Source organism: Marmota monax, unplaced genomic scaffold (assembly GCF_021218885.2).
Source record: "Marmota monax isolate L192 unplaced genomic scaffold, Marmota_monax_Labrador192_F-V1.1 WCK01_AAM20220418_F8-fsc00179, whole genome shotgun sequence".
NCBI classification, from domain to species: Eukaryota; Metazoa; Chordata; class Mammalia; order Rodentia; family Sciuridae; genus Marmota; species Marmota monax.
This window is the reverse complement of record NW_026695200.1, coordinates 180,733-205,741: the sequence shown is the minus strand read 5'-3', so window position 1 is coordinate 205,741 and position 25,009 is coordinate 180,733. Positions and strand designations below refer to the sequence as shown.

The following is a 25,009-nucleotide window of genomic DNA, read 5'->3' as shown; positions in this document are numbered from 1 at the left end:
TGGAAAGACACAAATATGTCTGGTTTACATTAATGGCATAGCCTACTGAGGACACCGGCCTTAGCCTTGTTTTTAACCCCCTACAGTGCAGTACTGCACTACAACAGGTGAGTACCAAATCGGGGTGTATTGTGAGCTGCCTGTGGAGCACCCCTCGCAGTTGTATTACCATCTCTGTAGCCTTGGCGAAGGGGTGAAGAGTTAGGCCGCGTCGGGCTACAGAACACCAGCCTGGCAGGGCCAATAGAGCACACTGCCATTCGCTACCAAGGGCCCGGAGAGGGGCGTGGCCTGTCCATCAGGCAGCGCCGAGGCTGGGAGGCGCGCAGGGGGCGTGGTACCGGCCCGCGATCCGCAGGCCCACAGGTAGGCGGATCCAGCTGTGCTCGACCAGGGGCGGGAGCCGAACCAGAGGACGCCAGCAGGCTGACTTCGGCGGGATGGCGGCTGCAGCCGTGAGCGGTGCCAAACGGAGCCTACGGGCCGAGCTGAAGCAGCGTCTGCGGGCAATCAGCGTCGAGGAACGGCTGCGCCAGTCCCGCTTACTGACCCAGAAGGTGCGAAGCCACGGGGTAGCTCTCGCTACCGCGGACTCACTGGCCGAATTCCGCTTTGCCGGGCTTGCGGGTCCACGCAGGCGCAGCACCTTGAGCGCGCGCACGTCCCCTCGGGTGCACGCACGTTCCCCGGCGCGCGCACGCGACACTCGCTTCTCGTACTGTGAAGGCGCTGTAGGCGCAGTGGCTGCTGTATGTGGTGTGGAGTCGTGGAACTAATGAGGAAGAGGGAGGGAGCGGAGTTCTTAGGATGGGTGGCTCCTGTGGTGAATGAGAACTTCTTAATGGGGATAGTGGAGATACTGAGGTGAAACCAGGGCCAGAACACGAAGTTCCGGTGAGGGAGATGGGTGGACGTTCCCAGCGCTGAGGTTCCTTCAGTCTTAAGGAAAATGAGCAGCGGCCTGAGAGGCCAGGCATGTCAGTAACAGGATCAGAGAAAGATGCGTTTAGTTCAGTCCAAGGCACACCCCAAGAGGGTGCGGGAGGTGACAAAGGACGCAAGACAAGTTGAATTCTCCCCTCTCAGCACGTGGACGTCTGGAGCTGTCTAGAGCCTCCAGGCCTACCGTTTTCCTGTCGCAGAGTGGGTGAACAGTCAATCCTTTTTTTGAATTAATGAGGAAGTGATTATCTTACTCAGCCTTCTCACGAAGATAGGAAGCAGAAGAGAGGCATAGGAAAAATGAGGTTCCCCGTTTGTTTTATGACTTTGTCTAACTGACTTGCTGTACATTTTCAGTTTGCTATGAAAAGCTTAATAAAGTGACATTCACTATCATGAAAGCATGCTTTAAAGATGTTTGGGAGGCTAGTTTTTGTTGTATGCAGGAGGGGGGCATCAAGTATATATTAGTAATTCCTAACAATAAAAAAGTAATGATTTTTGCCTTCCCCAGTACCCTATCTTATGATCCGTTATTTTCTTAAATTCAAGTTTCCTATGGGGTAAAGCCTTAAAACAAGTACACACATTTCATCTTAATAAATGTAGGTATGCATGAGGGAGTCTGTAGATGTTAGTTCATTCAAATGGAATGATTTTAGCTAATATTACGAAGGCATATCTAGGTGCTTTAGTAGATATTGAGGATACAGAATCTTGTCCTTATATTAGTTGCTTAAAATTTAGCCAATTTATTCACATATTGAACACCATTATACACTTTGCTATGTACTGGGTTGTAGGAAAGAGAAAGATAATTGTTGCTTTAAAGCAGTAGAGAATATGAGAGGAAAAATGAGTTGAAAATTATAATGCAGTTAGAATATGCTGAAGGTAAATGTCAGTGTTGTGGAAACAAGCCTTTGGCAGGGGATTTGGAAACTTGAGATGAACTTTGAAGTATAGATGAAGTTTGTTAAGTGAAGGGAAAGATGGGGTGGGGAAACATTTGCAGGGATATGTAGGCAAGAGAGGGCAGGGCATATTTAAAATAAGCTTTGGAACTACACAGATCTGGATTTAATCTGGCGCCACTCCTTTTTTTAAAAAAAACCAACAAACTGTTTATATATTAGACAAGTCCCCTAATCTCTCTGAATATGCTTGAAGTTCTGTTGTGAGATTGAAGTGGTGTATAAAGAATGTATTCAATATTTTTTAATAGCTCCTGTAGGAGAATATATTGGTAGCATTTGGATAATGGGTTGGGGAGGGAAAACAGAAAAAAAAAATATGGAGACCAGGAAGGGGCTGTTGTGATAATTTAGGTGAGAGATAATAAAGACATAATCCAGAGGATGGGCAGTGAAAAATGGGGGAAAAGAGATAAGTGGGAGATTGTGTAGTGAGATTGAGCAGAATTTGGCAGCTGATTGGATAGAGGTTAGACAGTACTGGAAGGAGAGGGTCACCATTCCAAAGTTTAACATTACTGAATTTATAAGGAATGTAGGAGTTAGAGTGGATTCTGGAGAGGCATAGGGAAAATAAATTCAGTTTTTTTGTGTGTGTGTCCACAGAAGCTTGTTTTTTTTTTTTTTTTTTTTTTTTTTTTTAAATAGGGTCTTGCTGTGTTGCCTAGATTAGCCTTAAATTTCTGGGCTCAAGCAGTCTTTCCTCCTCAGCCTCCAGAGTAATGTCTGTAAATTATAATTCATAAACTCTAGGTGGAAATAGTAGATTTATAGAGGCAGAACTACTGGCAGCAACAGAGTGACAACTAAGAACTGGCATCAAAGAAGGAGAGAGAAAAATTTAAAAAACCATATAAGCACATGTACACATACAAGGACTTTGTTTCATGACTCTTATTATATGCAGTGAACTTTAATATTTTCCTTTATATGTCATTTAAAAACACTGATTATAACTCACTAATTATTTCATGACCAACCAATGGATCATGTCCTGAAATTGGTGTACTGGGACTAGAACAGTGTTTTGCCTTAGTGAATTCTCAGTAAAGGTATTATTAAGTGATGTCTTTATCTGAATCATAAAAAAAAAATTTATTAGCACAGCACCTTTTTTATAATTTAAAAATTTTATAAGGAAAGTAATGTATGGTAAAGAAATTCAACTTTATGTTTTATCTTGACTTTCTAAGATGAGAAAATTAGTACCCCTTTATTCGCTTTGTTTTTAATATTATTTGCCAATTTCTGCGACCTATTTGATATTGTCAAGTTTTATATGTAAACTATTTTCTGTAACTGTAATGAGTCCACTGAGTGATAATTGTGGTTTATTTCCAAACTTGAAATTTTGGTGAACAGTACCTTAAGAGTATTTTTGTTTTATAGATTATATTCACAGTAGAACCAAGTTGTATAATTGAATATATAAAAAAAGGATATATAGTTTTAGCTCACTAGATATGTGTGGTTAAGAGGATTATTTCAAATGTTGATACCCAGTATATTCTCTTTTACTTTGCATCCGCTCAAAACCATGCCACATTTTAACTTTGTTCCAGTTTGGAACCCGTATCTAATTTAGCTCTGTATATTTCCAGGATTTAAAAATTGCCTTTATTTTTACCTTTTTGACAAACAAGAGTATGCCTTTGTCTTATCCATGGATTGTTTTTCATTTTGCCTGTTAGAATATAGATCCACTTTCTTTTTCAAGGCATCCCAGCCCCTGTTTCTTTGTGATCTGGTTGCACAGCCGTTGCCTTGGAATTTCTGCTTACTTTTCTGCTGAGTTAGGGCTATTTTCTGAGTTTAAATTTTTTTTTCCTTCTTATTACAGTATATCCTCAGGAAAAAAAATCTATGGGGGTGGGTAAACTTTTTATTTATTTTTGCATTACAATATTTTACCCTCATTGATAATTTGAATTTAAAATTTAAAATTATTTTCCATGTCATGTTCAATGCTTGTGGCCTCCATTCAATCTAGATTGGCATCTTTATTCAATTTCTTTTTCACCTTTGTCGAATTCTTTTTAATTTTTTTTATTTGTAGATGAACATAATACCTTCCTTTCTTTTCTTTCTTTCTTTATTTATTTTTATATGGTGCTGAAGATTGAACCCAGTGTCTCACATGTGCTAGGCAAGTGCTCTACCACTGAGCTACAACCCCAGCCCCACCTTTGTGGAATTCTTGTTAATCAGATAATAACCTTAGGTTGGTTTTCTGTGTCTCTTTACATTTTACTCATTTTTCCTATTTTTGCTTATTTCCCCTTCTCCAGCACTCTCTCCTAAATTGTTTTTATTTTGCTAATCATAATTTTAATTTCCAATGATTATTTCATAAATCTCTGATTGCTTTCTTCCCACAGCAGTCTCTTGATATTTTACAAATGCAGTTATCTTTTTTAGTTTGAGAAAACTAAGTAGAGTTAAAAAGAACAACAACAACCACAACTCTGTTCTTTAACTTATCTCAGTTTTCCATTGGGCTATCCCCACTCACTCCCTTTTTATTCTTCTACTTTGTATTTTGGCTTCCAAAAGATTTGTTGATCCTTTGTAGTGTGTACTTATTTATGGATGAAGTTGTATTAGCTTATGGGATTTCCTCTGTCTTTAGTAGTCACTTTGGTGGAGAGCTTAAGGGAGGAATATCTTCTATCTCACCTGTATCCGTGTTTTCAGAGTGTTTCGATCTGCTGTTTTGTTTGTAAATACTGTCCCATCCACTCTCTGTCTTACAGGAATTATTCAATCCTCTATTCTCTTTTTCTCAGTTCTATAATGGATTGTTTTCATGCTTCTTTGCAAGTGTCCTGTAAAGGGATTTGAGGAAGAAGATTATATGCAAAGTCTCACACTGCATTTTTTTTTTCACACTGCATTTTAACGGATCTTTCTTACTGCTTATTCAGCTCTTGCTTTTCTATATTCTGCATTTTAGAGAACAAGAAAGATAAATTCTGTTCATTCATTCATTTTTTTTTTTTTGGTGATATTTGGGACTTTATGCATGCTAGGCAAGTGGTCTACCAGTTTTTTTTTTTTTCTTCTTCTAATTTTGAGACAGAGTCTTGCTAAATTGCCCAGGCTATTATTTTTAATGAGTTTTCATTCTTACAGGAGTGGTGTGCCAGAAAGGGTAAAAGAATCAGTGATCCTTCTGCCTCAGCCACCTGGCAGCCAAGACACACAACTTTCTCTTATAGCACCTGAATGCTAAAAGCCTCAGGCTTGCCTAAAGTCTGAGTTTCACATTTCCATTTTTCTTTGCCTGTGTCAGGTCTCAGCAACTGCAGCTTTTCAGAAACCAGGAGTTAACTTACTTCCTCAGTAGTAGTTGGCGTTTAATTTTAATTTTCCTTTTCCTCTTTTTAATAGAAATAACTTGACTTTCTATGCCTGTGTATTTTTGCCAGTCATATTTATAAGAGGCTTTTGCAATGTTTTTCTTGGCTTGGAGGACAGGGGAAAGTAAAAAAAGAAAGGAGAAAAAAAAGAGAGTCCAAGTTCCTTAGATTGTTGACTTTTTTATGATTAACAAAGCTCAGCCCCCTTCTCCTGCTTGATGAATGATTCAGCTGAATATGGATTCCTTTTACAATGACCCCCACTCCCATCTTAATTGACAATTTAACATTCCGTAAAATGGAATGTTGTGGGGGTAGAGGGGCTGAGAGAGAATTATAAGGCATGACCTTGGGGAGCTTATGAACTGGTTCAGAATACTACATTTGGAACTAATAGATAATTAGTGATCAACTCATGACAATACAGAATTAAGTGTTAAGTTACCTATCAACAGTAGATGCAGTGAGGCTCTGCAGAAGGTAGGAAAAGTTAGGGCTTGATCTGTGCTTTAGTTTAGAATTTAGAAGAAGAGGAATTGACAATACAGGGAGTGAAGTTTTGGGGAGCCAAGGCTCAGAAATAGAATAAAACAAAAACTTTAGGGGAAGCATGTGATATGACTGGAGATCACTAAAATGGGTAAGGGTCAAAACTGCAATTCTCAACAGATGATGACTTTTTAATGAGTTTTCATTCTTACAAGAGTGGTGTGCCAGAAAGGGTAAAAGAATCAGAAGTCTTGGGTCCTGAACTAAAAGTCAATTTTCAGGGCTTAGCATTGTCTAGCTTATTATACATTCTGCTTTCTTTTGGAAAGTTAAAAGAAGTTGGAAAAGGCTGAGAGAGAAGGGAGAAACTCTTAAAAGTCTCTAGTTTTTTAAAGTATAAACTTAGAAATTATAATTGCTGTCATTTCCTGTTTAGGTGATGGCCCACAGTCAGTATCAGAATTCCAAAAGAATTTCCATCTTCCTGAGCATGCAAGATGAAATTGAGACAGAAGAGATTATCAAGGACATTTTCCAACAAGGCAAAATCTGTTTTATACCTCGATACCAGTTCCAGAGCAACCACATGGATATGGTAAAATTAGAATCACCTGAGGAAATTTCTTTACTTCCCAAAACATCCTGGAATATTCATCAACCTGGTGAGGATGATGTTCGTGAGGAGGCTTTGTCGACAGGTGAGTCTTTTGGTGTTAGAATGGATGTCTTAGGATGTTGTCAGCTGTGATGAGATTTTAGATCTCAAATCCACCTGTTATGTTTGGGTCAGGGGAATTGTTTTTCCTCTATGGATGAATTTGTATTTCACTTATATTTCAAAACACCCATATTACCTGGGTTAGGATATGGTACCTTCTGTAAGTTATGAAGTGTCAACTATAATAGTAAGGTATCAAGCAAGGTATTGTTTTCTCATAGGCGCTTGCCCTAGATTTAGGGGTTGAGTAATTTTACCCTTTCTCAAGGTTCAATTATAGTCTGTAGGCTAGTAAGTGTATTATTATTAATGCTAGTGCCTTTATATATCCTATCAACTACCCTCTGGGCATTTCTACTTATATGTCATGTGGGTATCTCAAATGCATCATGTTCCAAACTGAATCATCTTCCTTTCAATCCTGACTACCACATACCAATCTCAGTTCATGGTACCATCAGCCATCCATTTGGCTATGCCAGGTATCTTAAGGTCTTGATTCTTCTTTCTTTTGTGCCCTACATGCATTCTGTTGCTAAGTTTAAGATGCCATAGTCTTTTGCCTGGGTTACTTAACACCCTCTAACTGTTCATGTCTACTTCTTGCATCCTCTCCTCCCTCTCAGTCCACTATCTACATAGTAATTTATTTATTTTGGGGGGGGTGTGGTTGGTACTGGGGATTGAGCCTAGAGCTTTACACATGCTAGGCAAGCACCCTGCCACTCAGCTACATCCCCATAGTAATTGAAACAAGGTATCTAAACATCAGTGTGAACTCTTCTCTTGCCAGTTCATAGTCTTTTGGTGACTGCCTGCTGCCTTTAGGTGAATAAACACTCCTTTAATGAGGCTCTTCCTGATCTTGGTCCTCCTTATCTTCCATTTTCATGTTTTTCAACACTTGGACTTCATAGTGTTAATTTCACCCACTCTGAGTATACTCAGTTTCTCAATTCAACTCTGCTTTCTCTACTGCTGGCTCTTTTGGTAGCAAGCTTTTTTGTTTATTTACTTATTTTAAGGAAAACCCACGAAAGGCACAAGGAACAGACTGAAAGAAAAGTTATGCACATTGTCATTGTTACTGCAAAAAAGAAGCCCTATCTTTTGCAGTAATTTAAATTTATTTTTTTAAATAAGTAAATTTATTTTTAAAATTTTGTTATATATGGCAGCAGAATACATTACAATTTATATTATACATATACAGTTTTTCATACCTCTGGTTGTACACAAAGTAGAGTAACACCATTCATGTCTTCATACGTGTACTTAGGGTAGTGATGTTCGTCTCATTCCACCGTCTTTCCTATTCCTATGCCCTCTCCCTTCCCATCCCTCCTCTTTGCCCTATCTAGAGTTAATCTAATTCTCCTATATTCCATTGTGTGTAAATGCCACATTTTCCTTATCCATTCATTTACTGAAGGGCTTCTAGGTTGGTTCCACAGTTTAGCTATTGTGCATTGTGCTGCTATAAACATTGATGTGGCTGTGTCCCTGTAGTATGCTGTTTTTCAGTCCTTTGGATATAGACCAAGGAGATGGATAGCTGGGTTAAACGATGGTTCCATTTCCAGTTTTCCAAGGAATCTCTATACTGCTTTCCATATTGGCTGCACCAACTTGTGGTCCCATTGTATGAGTGTACCTTTTCCCCTACATCCTTGCCAACACTTATTGTTGATTGTGTTCTTAATAGCTGCCATTCTGACTGGAGTGAGATGAAATCTTAGAGTAGTTTTGATTTGCATTTCTCTATTTGCTAGAGATGTTGAACATTTTTTCATATATTTGTTGATTATATATCATCTTCTTAGAAGTGTCTGTTCAGTTCCTTGGACCATTTATTGATTGGGTTATTTGTTTTTTAGGTGTTTAGCTTTTTGAGTTCTTTATATATCCTAGAGATTAGTGCTCTGTCTGATGTGTGTGTGGTAAAAATTTGCTCCCCAAAATGTAGGCTCTATATTCACCTCACTGATTGTTTATTTTGCTGAGAAGAAAGCTTTTTAGTTTGAATCTATCCCATTTGTTGATTCTTGATATGAATTCTTGCACTATAGGAGTCTTATTAAGGAAGTTGGGGCCTAATCCAACACAATGGAGATTTGGGCCTACTTTTTCTTCTGTCTCTAGTTGTATTCCTAGGTTCTTTATACACTTTAAGTTGAATTTTGTGCATGGTGAGAGAAAGGGGTTTAATTTCATTTGGTTGCATGGATTTCCAGTTTTCCCAGCACCATTTGTTGGAGAGGCTATCTTTTCTCCAATATATGGTTTTGGAGCCTTTGTCTAATGTAAGATAACTGTAGTTATATGGGTTTGTCTCTGTGTCCTCTATTTTGAACTATTGGTCTACAGGTCTATTTTGGTGCCAATACTATGCTGTTTTTGTTACTATTGCTCTGTAGTATAGTATAAGATCTGGAATAGTGATGCTACCTGCTTCATTCTTCTTGCTAAGGATTGCTTTAGCTATTCTGGGTGTCTTATTTTTCCAGATGAATTTCGTGACTGCTTTTTCGATTTCTATGAGGAATGTCATTGTGATTTTGATTGGAATTGCATTAAATCTGTATAGTGCTTTTGGAAGTATGGTCATTTTTATAATATTAATTCTGCCTATCCAAGAGCAAGGTAGATCTTTCCATCTTTTAAGGTCTTCTTTGATTTCTTTGTTTAGGTTTCTGTAGTTTTCATTGTATATATCTTTCACCTCTTTCATTAAATTGATTCTCAAGGGTTTTTTTTTTTTTTTTTTTGAGGCTATTGTAAATAGCGTAGTTTTCCTCATTTCCCTTTCAGAGGATTTGTCACTGATGTACAGAAATGCCTTTGATTTATGGGTGTTGATTTTATATCCTGCTACTTTGCTGAATTCATTTACTAGTTCTAGAAGTTCTCTGGTGGAACTTTTTGGGTCTTCTAATTATAAAATCATATCGTTGGCAAATAGTACTAATTTCTTCTGGTTCTTTATGCATACTGTTCTTTAGTCCATGGCTGCTTAGGAGATTTTATTGTTATTAAGCAGTCAAAGAGCTGCAAACAAAATAAGCTAAAGGTGCCTGTTTGTATTATAAAGCCTCAAACTCATCATAGAAGTGTATATTCTGACTAAGACTTAAAAGAAATTTCATCACAACTTTATGCAGTCTTATACTAATATCTGTTTCATTCAATATAATACTATGCCTTATAAAATCAAAATGGTAGAGCTGGAGGTGATAGGGTCAAGGACTTATCAATTTTGTTACTTTAACTTCTCCTATATTTTCCAGTCTTGAGGTTTGCTAATTCTGAGGCATGAAAAGCATATTCAGATCTACATCCTTCATGTCTTTTATCATTAGACCAGATGAATGTCAGCATTATAAAACTCTTTTGGGTCTTCAAGGGGAAAGATTGTAAGCATTTTGATTACAGTGAGACAATAAGGGAATATAGCATATCTTGCGGGGGGGTGGGGGGAGCCCAAGTTTATAAGATAAGGAAATACAGGAAGTTTTAGGCCTTGACATTGCTCAAACTTAAGCTACTTCTCTAGACTCCCAGGTTCTAGGACAGAGCTCAGAGTATGTTCCCAATCTGGCTGACTATGTAAACTGCTCCTCTGGTGCTTGCATTATTTCTGTAATGTACTTGCTAAATGAAATTCTGCATGGTTTTCTCCAATAACCAGTTCCTCCAGAGGCAGCTCGTTCCTTTTAGAATAACTCTGTCCTTTCTACACTGTCTTCCTTGGATTAAACTAAAATATGTTCTTTTGAACTTTCATGCATTTGTTCATTCCATTCAAGTCCAGCAGTGGGAAGAGCTTTAACTTAATTGTTAAGAGATTGGAATAAACTCAGTTCAAGTCAGTGAGCTAAATTATCCATATATGTATGTTTTTTAGCACATCACTTGGCACATAGGAGCTGTTCAGTAAATGATAACTACTATTTTTTAAGGAAAGCAAAATTTTGCTAGCCAAGGATTTCATGTTTTAATAAATTTCCACCAGATATTTTCTGAGCATGTGTTTTGTGTCAGGTGCTATTTCAGATTTAAGGTTCTGGACCTCAAGGGACTCACAGTCTACTGGGAGACAGAAATTGTATATTAATAGAATAAGTATCCCAACCTGTAGTATATGTCAAATATAAGTGTCAAATGAAAAGTCACTGAATATTAAAAACACAGAAGTTTGGAGATTGATCCTGAATTTAAAAAAGGCTACACCCGAAACTGGTTGTTAATTTTTTTCTCTTCCATGGTGTTTATCCAAGCTGTATATGTGATAGCTATGCTATATTTGTGATATCAGTGGCTTTCTTCCCATGCACTTTTCTTTGTAGATACTTGCAAGCTGGGTTGCAGAGGACGGGGATTATACCGAAGTTTCTTGCCATTGCAGTCTGGGGGCCTAAGGTCCCCAATGTTGTTTATAGAAACGTTTGAGTAGGCAGTTCTCTGCTGTTTGTTATCTCCTGGCATCACACTCTGCACTGTGGATTTTTACTAGCATCAGCAGCTTAGAATGTGGCAACTTCAGTGCTAAAGCATAAATCTAACTTCACAGTGTTTGGGACAAGCTGATCAGAGCTCAGATTGTTCTCGGTGTAGCCTTTGTAGTCTGTTTATCTTTTTTGTTTGCTCATGTTATCTCAGCTTAGAAAAGAGTGAGCTTTGGTGTTCTCAGTTGCAATTTTAAGTTTCTAAGCAAAAAATTTATTTTGTATATAGCAAAATAAGCCAATTAGCAAATGAAGTAGAGGGACTGCCTCTGTACTGAAGTATCTTCGAAATGAGGGATGCTTGGGCAATTAGATTAATCAGGTATCATTCCGTTGAGAGTATATAATCTGATTCAACCTGGCTTATGCAAAAAATGGGATTTTATTGGTCCAGAAACTGAAGAATCCATAGAGTTGTGTCATTAGAGGTCAGTCTTTCTCTTTTGTCTCTGCTTCCACCTATGTTGGCTTCATGTTGTAAGGCCACATGGTAGTCCGTGGAGACTCAGGTTTCTATAGCATCTTTATTGCTAGCAATCCTAGCAGAATAAAAGCAAGTCTATTTTCTAATAGTTCCAATAAATCCTCATCCTAACTCTGATTGAATCAAGTGATCATCCCCAAATTAATCACTTTTGGCCAAGGATATGGAATAGACTGATGGGCTTATGCTTGAATCTCACATGCCCATCCCTAACCTGTTCTCTGGGACCAGGGAGAAAGGGCTTGTTGATGGACTTATACTGGGTTGTATATCCCCACTTCTGCAGCCTTGCTCAAACCGTGGAGCTGAGGGTAGAGTGAGAGTGATTCACCACCTGAAAATCACATGCTATTTCCAGAACAAACAGGGATGGATACTAGAGAGTAAAAAAATCAAGTTCACCTATGCTTCCATTCATTTTTGAAATGATATACTCTAGCAGACCCTTATAGTCATAGCTTTGTCAGTAATGATTTTAAGTTTCTGATCTTTCTGGAGGCTTTATGGGACTTCATATCTATGTGTGGATATATAAAACTTAACCTAAATAGATGATCATTATGTGCACTTTGTTATTTTCTACCATAGCAGTTTAAAGTAATTAAATGGGACAGCATCAAGGACAGTTTTTGAATATACCCTTCTAGGCTGATTATGATCAGTACTTTTGGGAAGGTTAGGATTGGTTGACTTCATTTCTTTATTTACTAGGGCTCCATGACATCTGTAAGAATTTAATAAAGTTAATGTGTATAGATTCCATCAAAACTTTTGACATAGTCATGATTTCCTTAAGGATAGACAGAAGACATTTGGATTGCACAATAACACTTTATTCAGAAAATATTTTCTGAGCACCTAGTCTGTGAGAGGTGTGATGGGATACAGCAGGAGTTGGTCCCCAGTGTTCTGGAATTAACTAACTGGTCATCTTCATTGAGGCAGGGTTGTATACTAGCACCGTCATAAGTCTCTTTCCTCATGCTGTCCTGTTTAACTTCTGAGATATCCCACTGTCCCTTAATTTCAATACGTTGGATCCATTCTTATCATTCTCTTTATGTTTTTTATATTTCTATTACTAGTCAGTGTGTGAGCATAGGATTATCCTCACCCCTTTCCTACCCATCCAGGTATCAAGTATTGCCAAATTTTTCTTTGTGGTGTTTTTATCACCTGTGTCTCTCTAATTCCAGCCATCCTTCTTCAACAGTTTTGATTCTTCATATCTGTTCCATTGGAATAAACTTCATATTGGTTTCCTGGCCAAATTAATTTCACACAAATACCTTTCTGTGCAGGTTACCTACACTGTTCTGAAAATTTGGGATAATGACAGGCCCCACTCACTGTGTTGATGAGAGGATGAAGTATAATGATGTGTGTAAAGTGTGCAGCACAGTCTGATTTGTTAGGGATCGGTGAGTTATTATTAATACTAAGTAGTAAGTATTTTCCCTGGCTGCCTCCAATACGCTAAGCCCTTGCTTCTTTAATCCTAACATACTTGGCACTCATCCTCATGCTTTATTAATACTCCTTGGGAGCATTTCCTTTTCTTTGCAGATAGATTTAGTATCTTTAGGAGCAGAGACCTTCTTCTAAGTCACTGTATCATGGGGATCTAGTATTACATGGTTTGCACTGTAGTCGTTCAGTAAAAGTTTCCTGAAGTGAAGCTAACATTTATTATGAATTCCAAGAATGTTTATACAAATGCTTATACTTTATAGCTGTGAAAGAAAACCAGGATTTAAAAAATTATAAGCAGAGAAGGAAACTTCAAAAAGTATAGCAGAATTAGTGGTTTTATGGATGCTATGACATTTTTATTTGGTATTTGTGAGTAAAACATTAACATCAATCCTGGTCTGAGCCAGGCTTGCCTGGGGAAATAGCCTCGATATTTTTCTTCCTATAGTGTGGTTTTGGGGAAGCCTTCTGTTAAGATAAATGTGGAGTGTTGTACTTGGCTGGCTGTTGGTGCTGCCACATCTGTGTTGGGAGTTGGCATGTGATCCTTGGATCTGTGAGACTAGAGCTATATGAAAGATCAGTGGGAAACAGAGGCTATAGCTTGTGTCAAGGTGACTCTGCTTTGGCTCTTGCTGCACAGTGGGGAGCAAAAGATGCCATGTACTCAGGTAGTTGCTGGACCCTGGGTGGGATGAAGACTGTGTACCTGCTATACTTCCTGCTTTGTGTTCTTCTATAAGGCTAAGTACCTCTGGTGCCACCCAAGTCTGAGTGCCAACTTAGAACTGCTGGGTCAGTGCAGCATTCTCAGTGTGGTCTGTGGAGATTCAAACACCACTGCTACACAAAGGACTTGTCACATGTTCATGAGAATTTTTCTGTATAATTTTTACTAAGCCAAGAAATAAGTAGTTATAGATCTTACATGGTTTGATATTTTGATATAATTACAGCACCAGCTCATGCTCTTACTGGAACTGGAGTTTCTAAACCTTGAACATGTGTGTCTTTTGCTCATCAGAAATCTTCCTCATTGATTTTATTTGAACTTTTGAAATAAATTATCCTAGCTAAAAATAAATTAAAGCAGTTTGGAATGTGTTTTTGCACATTACATCTGCCATGGCAGGAGTTTTGGGTGACTTCCCTCTCTGGACAATTGAGAAAATTGCCTCCAGATTTAGGCACTGTGGGAGGCAGAGCCTTACTGTCCTTGCAACATCTTCACTATTCAGATGGGATAACTGCAATGCAGGGAGGTCAAGTGACTTCCCCAAGTTAATGAGAGTGTGAGGTCACTCATTTCTCCTGTTTTCCATCCCAATGCCCTCTGAAGTGCTATCTCTTTTCTTTACACCTCATTCATTAAGGTTGCTTTTCTGCCTGAATTTTCCTTCTCTTTCCTCATAGCACACTGCATTAGAATCATCATTCATGGAACAGGTACCCTTGATAGTTGTATACATGGGAATATTATTATATTTTCTCAAGGAAGAACATGTATTGAGCCAGATGTGTCTAAAAATACACTGGTCATGAAGTTAAGCTTTTTTTTTTTTTTCCCCCAGTCATTTTGTACTCAACAAAATACACAGGAAAAACAACTATGGCTTTCATTTATAAAGGGCCTTTCATTTGAATGCTAGGTGTACCCATGATAGGCTTCCTTGGACCTGATCCAAAATTGTCTATTTTATCTTTTGCAGCAGGAACTTAAGAATATATTCTCATTTCAGAGAGTGGTAATTTACTTCTTGTTAACTCCCAGCCCATTAAGATTAAAAGATACTTCCTTGGGGTTATGGCCTATTATTCTTGCCAAGATGGGTTATCCTGCTAAATGTTCTATTCAAGCATAATGATTCGTTGACTGTGCTATTGAACACTTAAATATCTTTAAAAGAACTAACCCAGGTGACTTAAACTCCCTTCATATAGAACTTCATTCATTTAAACTGCTTTTCCAAATCAATTTTTATTTTATTACCTTTAATTGAAACATTAAATTTTCTATTAGGTTTATGTAGGTTTTTGTACATATTCAATTCAGAGAAGTGGCAGAATTTTTAAGAGAAGTCTGAATTAGAAAAAAAAATAAATGAATAAAATGAGTTATAATATTCTTTTTTTCCAGAAAAGTGAGCTGGGGATTTTTTTCCATTGAAGTATCAGGACAAGATATGATTTCAAGGATTTTGTCTCCATAAATGAAATTTTACCTTTGCCTCCATTGACCTGTGCAAACATTGGGGTCAAGTTCTTTGTTGTAGGTTATTGCAGTGTTCGCCTAACTGGCCACATTTTTTCAAATTCCTGCTGAAGTGACCTCAATTCAACTAGATTGCGTTACTCCACCACTTGAAAATGCCTTCATTGCCTGGAAAATAAGTCCAGGTTCTATAGAAAGATTCAAGGATGAGGAAAAAAGGTGCTTTAAAAATTTTCCTTTCTGTTTTTGGGAAGGTCACTTTGCCTTTGCTCACCCATCTTTTTTCTCTGCCTGTTGTACTCTTAATCATCCTCAAGGTTCAGCATGAGTATTGCTTCCTTCAGAGGACTTCCTAGATTCCTTCATCAGATTTAGGTACTTCTTCCATTGTATTTTTCTCTGTGTTATTATCCAAAGTTCCATGTGTTGGAGGCTTGGTCCTTAGCCCATGGCACTATTGGGAGGTGATGGAGCCTTAAGGAGTTGGGGCCTAGTGAGAGGTCTTAGGTCAATGGGGGTGTGCCTTTGAGAGGGGTAGTGGGACCCTGCTTTCCTTTCTCTTTTTCCTTCTCGTATCCTGGCGTCCTCACCATGAGGTGAATTGCTTTGCTCTGCTACACACTCTCTACCCTGGTGTGCTGCTTTACTGTAGAACCAAAAGAAGTGGGTCCCATGAAACCATGGACTGAAACTTCCAAAACTGTGTGCCAATAAATCTTTCTGCTTTATAAGTTGATTATCTCAGATATTTTGTTACACTGGCAAAAGCTAATATATAAAGCATATGCTTAGTAATTATATGTTAAATGAAATAGCTGTTTGCAATTGCAAAGAAATTCAAACATAATAACACATAATCATCAATGTTTATTTTTTGTGCTAATTGTTATCTACAAGCCACATTTATAAAAAAAAAATGAGAACAAGCTAATACTAGTCCCCTCTTATCATTGGTTTTATTTTCTGTGGTTTCATTTGCCCTTGGTCAACTGTGGTCCTAAAATATTAAGTGGACAGTTTTAGAAATAAACATTTCACAAGTCTTAAAATGTACATCGGGACTGGGGTTGTGGCTCAGTGGTAGAGTGCTTGCCTCACATGTGTGAGGCACTGGGTTTAATTCTCAGCATCACATATAAATAAATGAATAAAATAAAGGTCCGTCAACACTAAAAAATATTTAAAAATGTACATAATTCTGAGCAGCATAATGAAATCTTGTGACTTAGTTTCTGTCCCACCTAGGATGTGAATCATCCTTTTGTCTAGTTTATACATGTTGTATACACTGTTTGCCCATTAGTCACTTAGTAGCTGATATGTTTTCCCACTATCTGTTCAGTACTTACGTTCAAGTGACCCTTATTTTACTTAATACTGGTCTAAATGCACAGAAGTGGTAATGCTTTGGCAATTCAGATAAGCCAAAGAGAAGCCCTAAAGTGCTTTTTTTAAGTAAAAAGGCAAAAGTTCTTAAGGAAAAGGAAAACAAAACAAAAAACCGACATATATTGAGGTTGCAGAGATCTGTAGTTCAATAAGATTTTGATAGAGAGCATGTTCATATAACTTTTTTATACTATATTATTATTACATATTAATGTTAGTTATTATTAAATTCTTGCTATGTATAAATTATAAGTTAAACTTTATCATAGGACTTTATGTATAAGAAAAACCACAGTATATGTTTGGTTTGGTACTATCTGAGATTTCGTATATCCACTAGGGGGTCTTTAAATGTTTCCCCCACTGATGAGGGGGACTATTATATTACTGTTAGAGGATATAAGCAGCAAACTGTGATATGGGAATTGAACAGAAACAAAAAGTATCTTTTTGACTGCCCATGTCATTCCTTTGGGTTAAAACAGTCAGATTCTCCATAAAATTTTAAGTGCTCTTTGGGTATAGTGATACAGGCAGCCAGAATAATTCATAAGAAGTCCTTAGATGAAATAGTTTATCAGATTGTCTAAATGAATGTTTTCAAACTAAGCCATGACTCATTAGTAACTTTTAAAATTCAATTCAGTAGCATTAAAACAAATAAATGAAAAATAAAACGAGAAAGAAATAGGAAGGAAACTTTTAGTTGAGGGGAGAGTGGGGCGGGGTGGTAGTGGTAGTGGTGGTGGTGGGTGGGTGGGCAGGGTGGGAAGAGAGTGTATAAAACAGATTGTGGTGTTTTTCTTGCAGTAGGTTCCAAAATGTTTTAAAGCCAACTCCTCCAAAGGACATGAATCTCTTAGGGGCCCTAGCAGTGGGCACACATGGAGCAAAAGGACAATCATGGAACATTTTCAAGTGTAATTTTGGTGAAAAAAACCCCCACATAAACCAAATCCCACATTATTTTTAAAACAACATAATCACATATATAATACGTAGTAGAAGATAAATAAAACTCATGGATTTTAAGGACTAAACATTTGAAGGTAAAGCACATTATTAAAACAAAACCAACTTGGGCTTTGTGGGGAGGCTTGCACAGAACCTCCAGGGATTTCAGCCTTCTCTTTAGTTATGTGAGCAGGAAAGTTTGGGAATTATTGTTCATTTCAAAAGCAATATTCACTTGAGAGAGGAATTTTTTTGTGTTAAAATTTTTAATATATCGTTTTAATTCCTCTGTTGATTTTAAGTTCTATTTTATTTATTTTTAATCGTTCTTTAAGGGATTGCATTTTATAATTTAGCACATTCTGCTTCAGATCAGTATTCACCTGTTTCCAGTAAAATATAGCAATTTTGCTCTTATATAATTCCATTCCCCTGCTACTATTTGTGTTGTTCTTTTGTAATGTGAATCACATCTACATATATTATAATACTATAATACAAGATAGTATTATAATTATTGCTTTAAAAAGGTCATATGTTTTGAAAAGAGAAAAAAATAATCTTTTTTTTTTTTTCTTGCAGTGCTAGGGATCAAACCCAGGACATCACACATGCTAGGCAAGTGCTCTACCACTGAGCTAATCCTTGGCTAAAAATATAGTCTTTTTATCTTTACTTTTCCAGCTGGGAATGTAGCTCAGTGGTAGAACACTTGCCTAGCATGTGTGAGGCCCTGGGTTCCATCTCCAGCAACACACACACACACACACACACACAGAAGAGAGAAGTCAACTGGTCATTTTTTGTTGTTGTTTCTTTCTGTTATCCTGAGTGATTTTTCTCTTTGTCTTTTAGCAGTTTGACTATGATGTATATGGCTGTGGATTTCTTCCTTTTTTTAATCCTATGTGGGATTTATTGAGCTTCTTAGTTCTGTAAGTTTAATGTTTTTCATCAAATACAAGAAGTTCTAAGCTATTATTTCTTCAAAAAAATTTTTTTTTGTGATGCTGGAGAAAAAATTTTTTCCCCTGTTCATTTGCTCTTTTCCTTCTAGAACAATTTTTCCATGTGTATTGATTTGCTTGATATTGTTCTGTAAGTCTGTGAAGCTCTGTTCAGTTTTCTTAATTCTTTTTTGAGTCAGGGTCTTGCTATGTTGACCAGGCAGAATGATGGGACTCTCAAGTAGCTGGGATTACATACATGCACCACCATGCCTGGCACTATTGTACATAGTTGCATCATTTTTTTTTTTATATTCTTCAGAATGGGTTATCTCAACTTATCTATCTTCAAGTTTACTGATTCTTTTCTTTTTTAAATGTTTAATTTTTAGTTATAGTTGGACACAGTATCTTTATTTTATTTTATGTGGTGCTGATGATCAAACCCAGTGTCACACGTATGCTAGGCGAGGCTCTACCTCTGAGCCACAACCCCAGCCCAAGTTTACTGAAACTTTCTTCCTACTTTTAAGTGCCTCTAGTGAACTGTTTATTTTGCTTATTATACTTTTCAATTCTAGAGCATCTATTTGGTGGTTCTTCTTCCTCGTCTTCTGTTTCCTCCTCCTTCATATCACTGTAAGGAAATGTTTAAGAGAGGAACTTTTGAATTTGCAAACAAGTGGTATGTGGAAGAGATGCATAATATAGTAATAGTGCATTTTTTTCATTGTTTACTACTTCCAGGAACTGTGCTAAACAAGTTTTCTTCATTACCTTATTTAATTCTTCTATATCCTGCAGAGACATTGGTGCTGTTAATTCCTAGCTTCTTTATTTTATAGATCAGAAAAAAGACTCAGATAAAGTATTATCCTTGGTCACTCAACTCATGATTGGCATAAAAGAGATTAAGACCCAGGTCATTTTGACATAAGGCTGAGTTCTCAACCACCACATCATATACCTAAAGCTGGAGTCTGGTACCAGAAGATATTACAATGGACTAAGATAGTATGATGAGGACTGAAATTTGGATGGTCCTAAATTCTGGTCCTCTTCTGCTATTTTTTACCCCCCTCTTTGTTTCCTGGAGGATGTACTACATACCCTTCAATATTGACTGCATCCTATTACTCAGCCAGCTCTGGTTTCACTGAGAGAATGGACTGGGCCTCCATGGCTGATTTTTCCCCAGTGTTCATTCCCATGGTAAAAAGGCATCCTTCCCCACATGACATTTCCCTGTTTAAATAGGCATGGTCTCTGAGCCCTATAATACCAGAGGGTTCTACGGGCTCCACAGCATTACCCAATTATAGAATTAGACCAGAGAAAATGGAATTTCTTTATTATAGAATTCTTAATGATCTCTGCAGAGATTAAAGCATAAAAAAAGCTGTGTTTAGTTCAGAGAATTATTTTTATTAAACTGCAGAATTTCTGTTTGGGATGCCTATTAAAATGAAATGAACTAGTTGTAATTTAAACATTTTTAAATTCTAAATTTAAAACATTTTAAATTTTATTTTATTTTATTTTTTTGTGTTACTGGGAATTGAACCAAGGGTGCTCTACCACTGAGCTACATCCCCAGCCCTTTTTATTTTGAGACAGGGTCTTGCTAAATTATATAGACTGACCTGAAATTGTGATCCATCTGCCTCAGCCTTTCAAGTAGCTGGGATTACATACATGCACTACCACCCCTGGCTTAAATTTTAATTTTCAATAGCATTTGAAGTCAAGATTTAATTTTTCTTTCTTTTTTTTAACCAAGAATTTTAAACTGTCACTTCAAACATTATACAGATTTTCCTGGAGCTTACTATTTCTGGCCTTTTTTTTTTTTTTTTTTTTTTTGCAGTCAGTGTAGCATTAATATTATCTTTGAGAATATCCATGGTAATTAATTGTTATCATTCAGCAAGACTAAAAATGAATGATTAATTACCAAAGAGGTAATGAACGAGGATAATATGGAAATTGCATAGTGATTTAATATTTTTACTTTTTACTTTGAAAAGTGTTTTTTTTTTGGGTGGGGTGGGGTATGGTATTAAACCAGTGTTTAACCACCGAGCCACATCCCAGCTTTTTATTTTTTGAGACAGGGTCTTGTTAAGTTGCAAAGGGCCTCCTAAATTGCTGGGGCTGGTCTCCAACTTCGGATCCTCCTGCCTCAGCCTCCTGAGTCACCGTACCTGGCTAAGAAGATTTTGTTTTCTATAGCAAGTTAGTTGTTATCATAAAGTACTAGATGAGTGTGGTGTGTATTTTTTCAATCAGGAACTTGCTCTGTTGCCCAGGCTGACCTCAAATTCTTGAGTTCAAACTGTTATTAAGTGGGATCTGAGAAGGTTCCCCAGAAGGAAGAAGGGGACTTCAACTCAGCCCTGGCAGGTTCTTGATTTATTCCACAGAAAGGATTTCGGAATGTACCAAAAGAGGCACAAGCAGAGATTGATTTGGGAAAGCAAGCAATAGAGCAGGAGGCCAACTCAAAGGAGAGGGAGTGCAAGTGCTTAAGAGTGGGCGATATGCATCTGGGGGAACTTTGTAAATGGTGTGCACGAGAGGTACTTGGGGTCACATCAGCTTAAATGAACTCATTTCTCAATTCTTCTGATCAAAAATGGAGCACAGAGCTGGTCACAGTGGTCTGGTTGTTTTTAGAATCTTTAGGTTTATGTTATCTAGTTAATAGAGCTTGGACTGTACTCATATCATGGGTCTCTAACAATATATCTTTCTAGGCTTTATTAAATTGGTCTAATAATACATGTGTAAGCTAACAAGATGTGTAGGTGCTAATTAACTTAGTTCACAATTTGTTTATTTTTGGTTCTTATAAGAATTCTGGCCTGTTGAAAATAGGCTTGGGGACCTAGTGTTGAAGATAAGGGTGCTCCTTGAGTCTTTAGATTTAAAGCTACAATTCTTTTTCCTTCCCTGTTTGTCTCCTTTCTGCCTATCCTTATTTCTTCTATCCTTCCTCAAAGCCATCCTCCTACCTCAGCCTCCTGGTGCCTGGCTCCCTATTTGCTGTTTTAGTCAATGTTCTCTTCTTCCAGAAAAGTTACAGGGGTATTATATTCCTAATGTTTTATAACTGGCAAGTAATCTAGCCTGGTGACTCCTGGCTTTAGAGTTCACTGAAACATTTGCAGATTTTTCAACTGCCTTGTTTTCTTCCTAACTTCCAGCTGAGATTAGCTGTACTAAGGGACTGGGGATTTTAAGGGCTGAGTATAGCCAGGTGGGCAGAAGTTGCAGTGGACTGTTGGTGTTGATAGGGTAGTGGTGGTGGAGGCAAGGACAGGTCAGGGCTGTGGGAGACATGTAGACCTTGAACATTTAGAATGAAGACCAGGAAGACAAGAAAGTGTGTGGAAAGGGATTTAGAAGGATGCAGAGATCAAGTCTAACTCTTCCTCCTCTCCCTGATGACCTTGATTTCCTTTCCCATCTCTCCCTCCTGCCCCATTTTTTTTTTTTTTTTGGTTCTGGGGATTGAACCCAGGGCCACTTAACCACTGAGCCACATCCTCAGCCCTTTTTTTGTATTTTATTTAGAGATAAGGTCTCGCTGAGTTGCTGAGGCTGGCTTTGAACTCATAATCCTCCTGCCTCAGCCTCCTGAGCTGCTGGGATTCGAGGTGTGTGCCACCTTGCTTGGCCCCACTACCCCATTCTTTGTCTTTCCTTCATCTTCTCTTTCTTTCTTTCCCTTCCTATCATCCCTGACCTAATTTTTTTTTAACATTTAAGCAATTAATGTTTTTATCTTTGTTGATTATTGCCTTCCTGCTGTCCTATGATTTGTTTTTTCCCTGACTTCTTATTCATTTATTTTCATTCTTTTCTGTTTATTAATAAAATTTCATTGTTATATATATATATATATATATATATATACACACACACACACACACACACACACACGTACGTGTGTACTACTGGACATTGAAGGGGTTCAGTCCCAGAATCATCAACCATGGTTACATCCCCACCCCTTTGTATTTTTTATTTTGAGACAGGATCTTGCTTAATTGCTGAGGCTAGAACTTTTGATTTTCTTGCTTTAGTCTCTGGGATCACTGGGATTACAGGTGTGAGGCACTGTGTCTAGTTCTTCTATTTTATATTAATAGTATTGGATGCTTTGTTGCCTAAAGAGATACTTAAAATAATTTAAAAATTTACTAAAATGTTTTGACCACTTTATTTTGTGGCCTTGGAATAAGAGATTGATACATACAATTTATCACTTTTGGAAATGATTGAAATTTTCTTTGTGGATTGATATATTTTGGTTATTTCAGTTCATTAGGAATTACATAGGACTGTAAGAAGCAGAAATACAGTGAAATAGAGACTTAAAGAATAAGAATTTCAGTGCCAGGTGTTGGCATTGGCCTCTTAGCTCAAGCATGATACCAGTGTGATCCGTGCAGTTTTTGGCTTTTCTTTTACAGTTGTAATGACTGGAGACTTAGTAGTCATTTTATATCCATAGTGGGCAAGGAGAAGGAAGAATGGGCTGATGACAGTGGTCTAATGTCAATTGTGCCCACTTTAAGGAACTTTCCTAGAAACCCTTACATCTCATTAGCTTGCACAGTAATAGAGCCTATCCATAAGGGAGGTTGGGAAGTTAGTTGTTTTTAAACAAATCATAAGTTTGTTAATAAGGAAGAGCAGATAGAGTGGGTATTGGGTTAGTAATTAATAATTCCTGCTGGTCAGTGTTCTATAAGCTTTGAAAGAATCTCTATTTGTCTAGAGGACAAAGAAAGATCAGTATTTGTATTTTCAGGTCAATTTCATTCCCAGGCTTATAAATTTTGTGGTCTAAACCGATTACTGAATAGTTTTAATTGTATTTATAGATACATGTAAAAATTTGGGGAAGTGTTATAATCTCCCACTGTCTTTAAAGTTTTATTAAGCTTTGTTAATTTCTAATATGTAATTTTTAAAATTATGTGTTTCAACACTGTGTTTCTCAGCATGGGCTTCCTAATTATTATATTTAATTGTGGATTAATGTATATATGTATGGATTGATTGATTGATTGCAGTACTAGGTATCAAACCCAGGGCCTCACGCATGCTAGGCAAGTTCTCTACCATTGAGCTAAGCCCCATCCTTAGTTGTGAAATTTGTATTGGTTATAAGCCAACTTTCTTTTTCCATTTAAAAACCTTGTCTTGAATTCTACCATATCCATTTAGGCACATCTCTGTTTTTGTTTGGATTTACCCTTGGCCCTGTGCTTCTGATTAAACTTTGGATGTCATTTTCTGTGAGTCATGCTTCTTGTAAATATCTTACAAATGGTTTTTGATTTTTTGCATCCACCTGTGAGTCTTTTTTTTTTTTTTTAAATTAGGGGAGTTCCATCTGTCCTCCTTTTTGTGATAACTGGTATGTTTGTCCTTCTTTGTATTAATTTTATTATCTTTTTTTGGGAAACAATTGTTTTTTTGTCATTTCTGTTTATTTATATCCTTTTTCTCCCTCTAGTACTAGATAGTAATGCATTCATTTCTGGTATTGGTTACATTACAATATTTTTTGAATCTCAAATTCTTACTAGCATTATCAATATAGTATCTATTGACTTTATAACTCCTGTGAAAGATAAAAAATTTTGCTTTTTCTTTCAACTTTTTATCTACATGAACTGGGGTTTTAAACTAGTAATAATAAAGATGTGTATCTATTCTTCTTTTTTAATTTTTTTTTTTACTTTTAGATGAACACAATACCTTTATTTTTATTTTTATGTGGTGCTGAGGATTGAATCCGCTGCCTTCTACATGCGAGGCAAGCACTCTATCACTGAGCTTCGATCCCAGCCCAAGATGTGTATCTTTAAGGAATGATTTTACTTTATTAATAAAGAACAATCATTTAACAATTCTGCATATTCCTGGTTTATGACTTTCTGCTTCTGTTTTATTATACTATATGCCTTCCTCTTTCTTGATTAATGTTTTTTGATTACTTTCTTAGAGTTCCTTTAAGTAATTTTTTTCAGGGTGATCTATGTGGGATATATTTTCAGAATGCTTGTATTTTTGATGTCTTTATATACATCACTGGATTCTTGAATGGGGTAGAATACTTGCTTCATACTTTCTTGTCTTTTCACTTAAAATTATAGTTCAGGAGTTGACAAATATTTTCTGTCAAGTGCCTCTGACAAATTCCTCCTTCCTTCATATTTTGTTCTTTGTAGGCTCTCAATGGGTTGGATGATGCCCACCCACATTGGGAGGGCATTCGCTCAGTCCACCAATTCAAATGTTAATTTTTTTCTAGAGACATCCAGAAATAATATTTAATCTAGGCACTCCGTGGGGCAGTGTAGTTGACACATAAAATTAAACATCACATCAAAAAATTACTCTCCTTTTCCAGAACTCTTTAAAATACAACTTATCATATTTCACTTTGACCCTGAGATTACCTTCTGTTCCACACAGAAACTTTATATAGAGTTCCTTCAATGATGACTCATTTTCAGTAGCATAAAACTATATTTGAAGTTGCA

The 25,009-nt window shown here is 37.1% G+C and overlaps 1 protein-coding gene across 1 annotated transcript in view; it reads left to right on the top strand.

Moving 5' to 3' along the window:
• The first annotated feature begins 365 nt into the window (after positions 1-365).
• Positions 366-25,009, top strand: part of Mthfs (methenyltetrahydrofolate synthetase) — a 60,395-nt gene continuing 35,751 nt past the window's right edge. Inside the window, exons 1-2 of the mRNA XM_046428837.2 lie at positions 366-557; positions 6,201-6,462. Coding sequence (XP_046284793.1) covers positions 441-557; positions 6,201-6,462 — 379 coding nt within the window. The 5' untranslated portion in view covers positions 366-440. The remainder of the gene's footprint in view (positions 558-6,200; positions 6,463-25,009) is intronic.